Source organism: Cyphomyrmex costatus, unplaced genomic scaffold, assembly GCF_001594065.2.
Source record: "Cyphomyrmex costatus isolate MS0001 unplaced genomic scaffold, Ccosl1.0 scaffold11, whole genome shotgun sequence".
NCBI lineage: Eukaryota > Metazoa > Arthropoda > Insecta > Hymenoptera > Formicidae > Cyphomyrmex > Cyphomyrmex costatus.
In genome coordinates, this window is record NW_017275063.1 from 8,418 (window position 1) to 15,691 (window position 7,274).

Sequence of the window (7,274 nt, forward strand, 5' to 3'; positions counted from 1 at the left end):
TTTATTTGAATTTACTACTGAAGATGGCCCGGATGTTAGGCCGAAACGTATAGTATTTTATATATGACATTTTTTGATTGTTAACGAGAATATATATTGTTTTTTGTGATTTCGCATTGATAACAGCGAGTTTACTCTCATTAGCCTTTTTATTCTTTGTATTTGAAATTTTCGAGAGTCGATTTTTATATTTAATTTTATAATTATATAATTAAATGTGTGACTTAATAATTAAATTAATAAATTATTTCATTGACCTTTTTAATTGAAATTTAATTATAAGTTCTGTATTCCTAAGGAAAAATTTAATATAAAATAAAAATCTCAAAGCAAATATAGTGCTATGATTTATATGTTTATTAATAATATAATTATATTATTTTTATGTGCTTGTATACGTTCGAGTTATCATGGCACACTTGGTTTTGTAGTTACAGAGATTGATCTCGGGTGATAATGTACCTTTGGATCTGCGAGATTTACGAAGGCATACGCAATACTATGGTGGATTTCATGACAGTCATCGGGTAGTGTGCTGGTTGTGGGACATCCTAGAGAAAGATTTTACGGAAGAAGAAAGAGGCTTGTTCTTAAAGGTAGCGATCATAATAATAATTAATAATTTCTCTGTAATCAATAGTTTATTGAAGATTTTTTTGAGATGTTTTTAATGTAGATCTATTAATATAATCTATTTTTTATATTATAATAATCTTCTTACAATTAGAAAATAATAATAACGTTTATATGACAGTTCGTGACGAGTTGCTCGAAATCACCTCTGCTGGGTTTTGCTCACCTAGAGCCACCTTTTTCTATACGATGCGTGGAAGTTTGCGATGACGAGGATACCGGCGACACTATTGGTACGTTATAAAATAGTTTCGAAAAAAGACGAAAGTTAATCTTTTCATAATCAACCATAAAATCGGAAAACTAGAAATATTTTCGATTTTTAAATTTGTTGGTAAAAAATTTATTTGAAATTTTTTTGCAATTGTTAGGCAGTGTGATCAGGGGTTTTTTCACGATTCGCAAGAAGGATCCGCAAAATCGACTGCCCACTTCGTCAACGTGCTTCAACTTGCTCAAGTTGCCGAATTATCAGAAAAAGAGTACATTGCGAGAGAAGCTGCGTTACGCTGTCACCAGCAATACTGGTTTCGAATTATCTTAAGTGTTGCCGATCACGCATTTTTTACTTTTAAAAGGAACGAGTGAAGAATTATGCGAACTTGTCGAAACATCACGCATGACAGTTTTTGACAGTTGGAACGAGATGCAATTTGATAGGCGATCGGATATGCCGATTTGGATATGAGATTTCGCAGTGGCAAGAAAATCGACTGACATGATCGATACCTCAAATTCAACAATGTCGAGTGATGCCTAAACCGCCCTTATCCCCATCCAGTATCAACAGCCCAATTAAATGCGTCATTATTTAAATGCTTATTGATTTTTAGATAACACGAACGTTTTAGAGAAGTCAACTCAAAAGCGTTGCAATTTTTTTTTTTTTTTTTTTTTTTTAGGTACATAACGAGCCTGCGAATAGATAACTGTTAGACATATACATATATATATATATATATTTAAATAAATTTCATTGTATGACGTGAGCTGAGTATTTTAGGGTGAAGCCTGTTTTCAACGTTCATTTCTGCGATTTTCGATATATATTTATATCGAAAATACAGGCACACATTACCGATATGAAATACACCATACCTCATGAGCTTAATACCGCAGAGATAATTGTGCGCTTGTTAGTGGATAGAATCGTTGGTCAACGTTACATTAAGATCGTGGGTGGCGGACATTTAAATTTATTTTCATAGATAACGTTGAAGATAATATTTGTTATAGATTACTCTACTGGTGGACGTTCACTTCAGACTTTCATTGAATCAATAAGCAAGAAAAGACACTATATTTATAGTTATGAAAAAGTTCGTAATATCTTACATAAATAATTTAAATTAAGTTATTGTGTGTGTGTGTGTGTAAATCATTTATTATTTTTTAAATTATTGTTTTTTTTATTTACTAAATATATTAATTATGAAAAACAAGAGCTACGAGCAAATAAATGCAATTACAATTTTTTTTAACAAGGATATGTTAAAAATAAAACAGCTGCAAAACAAATATATTTAATAACGAATTTTGAACAAAACAAACATTTCTACTTCACACGAGGTCATTTTCTATGTTGTAATTACTAAATCTAATTTAAATGATTTTTTTAAGAGTTTATATTTTAACAAAGATTTTTTTTTAATTACATGTTCCAATTTTAATTATGACAAAGGAATGTATAAGAGTATATAAATTAAGAAAAATATTACATTTTAAACTATCATGAATACATTTTTTTATAAAAATTTTAGAAGGTCCTAGTCTGTGCTGTTTATTGATTCAATTGAACTTATATTTGCACTTCAAAAGAGGTTCACCACTCCTGTATTTATAAGGGAACATTCTCGAAGCTAGGCAATACCTTGTCAACGAACCAGCGCGCGTGCGAAATAAGTTCCCGTGAGCAATCAAAAAAATGACTTGTGAATTTCTAAAAGTTTCCCCCAATACGAAAATGAATCAATCGGGGAAGCCGGTGATCTATTTTAAAAGCTATTTTTTCAAGATTTTGGTACGGACTATTGGCGCGACATGCCGTTTCATCGATTTAAAGGTACAATTCCCACGAGTGCTTGCGGGTGAGGAATCCCCAGGGTTCGTTCCGAAGGAAATTATGACAAGAATCTCGTCATATTCTACGCGGTATCAAGGATTGAAAAGTTCTCTGAATATTCACAACATAAAGCTGAGTGAATAATAAGAGATTAAAGAATAAGAAAAACAAAGAGAAATTAATTTTCTGAATTTTGGAATAACGCATATTTTTCCTTCTACTTATCTCTAGGATGTTTTAACGTCGTGACATGTAAATGGGAAACTGATGGAAAAAACTAAATTGTATAAGCGGAAAAACTTGGCAAATACAATAAAATTTATAATATTTCATAATTTATACACATCAATGATTCAATTGTATTTTTTTAAATCACATTTTTATTATTTTAATTGTTAGCTGTGGATAGCTCTAACGATTAGTCCAGTTGCTTAAATAATCTTATCTTGTTTAACTCAGGTTTAATAAAATGTAAATAAGAGAGAGTGAGATTTTCTCGGACATTACGGAGTAAGTTTTATCCACAAAACATTTGCCATAATCGCAACGCATGCGGGATACATGCGTATGTTTACAAATACGAAGAAAAAAAGAGGACACAAACGGACTGTTGTATTTTGCGCGAAAAGCGAACTCTCCAATGATGTAATATTGTTATTGCTTTGCCTTTCGAAACACGTTTTTCTGATAGATGTGCGAGGTATTGACGAAAGGGAATCCGATGATAGACCAAAGATAAAGGGTGAACAATTCATGAGATATTATTCTTGGATATTTTCATACATGATTAGGCGTTCGTTGCAAGCGTGCTGTAAACCTGCGTTCATGCAATCGCGATTCAAATTGCTCTGGCAAAGTCAATATAATGAAACACAAATGGAGAGACTCATTATTTAATGTTTTGTACAATTTTATTTTTGAGGATCGGATCGCCTGTATAATATAAAAACTCTTTCATTGATCTGCGTAATACAACATTATTATTTTTTAAAAGCAAGCAATACATGTACACTCAGCCTTGTTATGTTTGTGCCATTTCCATTGATTTCGACAATGTGTACAGTTCAGTTGACTCCTATATTTTATTTACGATAGAGTGCACAGTTTAATTGACTCTTTATTTAGTTATTTTATAATATATATTTATATCAACGCAACTTATATTTGTAAAATTTGTGTAATTGTAGTTATTGTATTTGGCTATTAAAGGTATTGCGTGAGCGTGGGATTGTGTACATTTATTATAAGTGGAGCAGCGAATGCTCAGATTCGTGGGTTCACTCGTCGTAAAAACGATAAAGTTTAAAGAAGACGGCTATCAGTGTAAGAATAGATTTTAAGATTGGCGTATTGAACAGGAAGCTTGCAATTGTAAGACGATTTTATATTCGTCTTGATAACTGAATTGTGTATTTACGAAGTTTAATAATTAATTAATTAGACTCGTTAAAAAGAAAGGGACAGGAAATAGAAGGAAACATAGCAATGCGCTGTAATGCGAGTTTCTCTTACAATTGCAAAGCGAACGAAGACGACGCATTGTGTAAATCATGTTTCGATTATGCAACGGCCGCCTCGCTTGCCGTTTGTAACCGATGGTTTAAATTATTAAGATTTCGCTGTGTATAAAAAGAGGAGATTTCTGTATAAGGACGGAAGAAATCCACTAATTTCATACGATGAGGATTGGTATACAATCGTGTAAATATATACACACGTCGCAAAAGACGTTGCGTTAATGTTGTGTGCATTCGCTTTCCTTCATTTACGTAATCGATCCCTTCCTGCAAACGCAGAAAAAGACATAAAACTCGAGTTTCATTGCTAAAAACAGGAACGAAAGTCCAGATAAAAATTTTTGGAAGTAACGCTTTTAACCTTTAAACTATCGGGAACGCCACTTTTATGCTTTGCAAAAATCTCGAAATTTTGCATCATATATGTATATGTTATTTTTTATATAGAAAAATTTTTGAGAAAAAAGAACCACTATTTTAGTGAAAAAATGCCGGCAGTCTAAAGATCAAAATCGACCAGTATATCGGCTAATGAAATATATATTTATTATTTAAAAATCTATTACGCAAAGAAAATTTTGTGTTTATAATTGTATATATTGAAATTGTAAAATAATTATGATAAAAAGCTTTCATTTCATAAAAGAAAAATTTTTTATATCTACATATTATGTTGTTTTTATCTTATATATTGTTAATTTTCCTCTTTTTATTAGATTAATTATGCTTACGACATTGATATTTTTGACTAGAAACTTACACAGAACTATAAAGACGAATTAATTTAAAATTTCAAAATTGTATATATTTAACTTATAATAATTTTGTCCTTTATATTTTATGTAACATTGAAAATGATCCGATCGGAGTCGAAACGTTTGTTTTTGTAATTTTCATGTCATGAATATTTGAATTAAAATTGTTCGTTAAATTACTTGGCTCTTTGCCCTCATTATATTTATATATATATATATATATATTGTTTTATTTCATAGTTATTACTGCTATGTATAATGTTAGTTAATTAGTTGCTGTATAATACTACTAACATTATGGCAATAATAACTGCGAAACAAAAGCTTCTTATCATAATTATTTTACTCTGTAATTATAAAAATATCGAACACTTTTTTTTCTCAGTATATAGGTATACCTAATTTATTTGCACGTATTTGACTTTGAAAGAAAAAAACTATAAACGTTGCACTTTAGCGATACAGTTTTACTGTGCAAAATTGCTTCTGTCTTGCCATTGTAAGAAAGAGAAAAATTTGTCCAAGCGCGGATATAATTTTATTAACGTTACAATCGAAAATAGAAAAAAATCAGGGAAAAAAATTCGATTCCCTATACTTCAATAAATTCGTTAGAAAGACCAGTTTTTTAATTATAATTTTTTTATTTTTTACTTATAAAAACACATAAGCGTGAAGAGAGAAAGAGAGAGAGAGAAAAAGAGAAGAAAACCAAGAGAGAAAGAGATAGGATATTAAAAACGTCGCGCGCGCGTTTGCGCACGCGCAGGAGGCCGCCGCGGCGGTCACGTGACCGCCTTTGTGCCCGGCGCTGCTGCGAGTCGTGTCGTGGTGGCGTAGGGTCTGTCACGGCCTGCTGACATCAGTGGCCAGCAAGCTTCGATTGCGGGTAGACGTGTGCATCGTCGGCGGAGCGCGGCTCGATCTCCCGTCGCGGCTACGCGAGAGACTCTCTCCTTTTTTCCCCCCTTTTCCCTCTGTCTCTGCAGTGCGCGCGTGTGTGCCTCTCTCTCTCTCTCTCTCTCTCTCTTTTTTCTTCCCTCTCTTTTGTCCATCTGTCGCTATCTGTCACCTCCGTCTCCGCGGCGTGTGTCGTCGACTTGGTTCGCGAGAAAAACGTTTCTGCCCTTCGCGTGTGCTCCTCGGGTTGGTGTGCTTTGGTGTTGCGCTTCTGTCCCGCGTGTGCTCCGCGAGAGGTTCCGCTCCGAGAGGAGGTAATTACCACGCAGTGGCTAAGTGGTAGTGGTGACACGGCGGTGGCGACGACGGCAGCGGCTCTCGCGGGGGGAGGGCCCGTGCGTGCGTGCGTACGTGCGTGCATACGTGCGTGCGTGCGTGCGTACGTGCGTACGTACGCGCACCGCGGGAATTATCGTTACGCACACACGGCGGTGGACTTGGCGACGGCGGTCGACCGTGTCGCGCGGTGGTCGTGCCGGAGCAACCGCGGGGACTCCTCCGCGGCTTCCTCACGTCGCGTTCCCTATCGTAACGTCTCCCTTTTTTCTGTCTCCTAGGAACAAGCGCCGCCCTCCACCACGTCTCCCCCGATCCTGCGACATCCAGGAGGCAACCCCGACGTTGTTGTGTTATGAGACCTGCCGCCTGAGAAAGAGAGAAAGAGAGAGAGAGAGGGGGAGTGCGGACCGTGATTAGAATACATACACAGTGCGGCGGGGTGTGCAAATGTGCGTGCGTGCGTGAATGGATGCGTGCTTCAAACGTAACCTAACCTAACCGGAGCGTTGTCAAGCGCGCTAAGTGCCGTTCGCTGTCACGCTCGCGATATCGTACGTGACGAAAGGTGTATACGTACGTACATAAGGACATACATACGGATGCATATGTGTGTCATCGGGATCGTGGAGTCGGGCTATTCAAAATCAGGAATCGAAGAGGAACGGCGCTAATAATAATAATAATAATAACGGTGCCTCAGCGTGGAACAGGATACGTCATCTCAGTGCGGTAAAGGACATCGTCCGCGTGTGTATCGCGTTCACCCCCTCCCTCCCTTGCGATCCGCGGGAGAGGAGCACTCGAAGAGACAGAGACGACTACGTCCTTTTGAAAGAAAGCAGCCGAGAGAAGAAAGGAGCTATGCTTGTTGCGTGAGAGGACCGATCGCACGCGGCTCATCAAACGATAACGGTGGCTCGCTTCGTCGTGGAGTCGAGGGGCCCGTGAAGTGGGGGCGGACGGGCCAGCAAGTGCTTTGATGGCAGTGGTTGGGCCCAGCCGGCACTCGCGGGTGTCCATGAGCGTGTCCATACCGCTGATGCAGGGCGGCGGGGCGGGGGCGACCGG

At 36.9% G+C, this 7,274-nt stretch overlaps 2 protein-coding genes across 2 annotated transcripts in view; both read left to right on the plus strand.

Moving 5' to 3' along the window:
- Positions 1-1,526, plus strand: part of LOC108775874 (ubiquitin-protein ligase E3B) — a 7,852-nt gene extending 6,326 nt beyond the window's left edge. Inside the window, exons 15-17 of the mRNA XM_018542331.1 lie at positions 432-596; positions 755-866; positions 1,005-1,526. Of these exons, the coding sequence (XP_018397833.1) occupies positions 432-596; positions 755-866; positions 1,005-1,177 (450 nt within the window). The 3' untranslated portion in view covers positions 1,178-1,526. The remainder of the gene's footprint in view (positions 1-431; positions 597-754; positions 867-1,004) is intronic.
- Positions 1,527-7,185: 5,659 nt separating this feature from the next.
- The window catches only part of nmo (serine/threonine-protein kinase nemo), a 99,002-nt gene continuing 98,913 nt past the window's right edge, over positions 7,186-7,274 (plus strand). Inside the window, 1 exon segment of the mRNA XM_018542289.1 lies at positions 7,186-7,274. This exon segment is cut by the window's right edge and continues 1 nt beyond it. Within this exon segment, the coding sequence (XP_018397791.1) occupies positions 7,186-7,274 (89 nt within the window).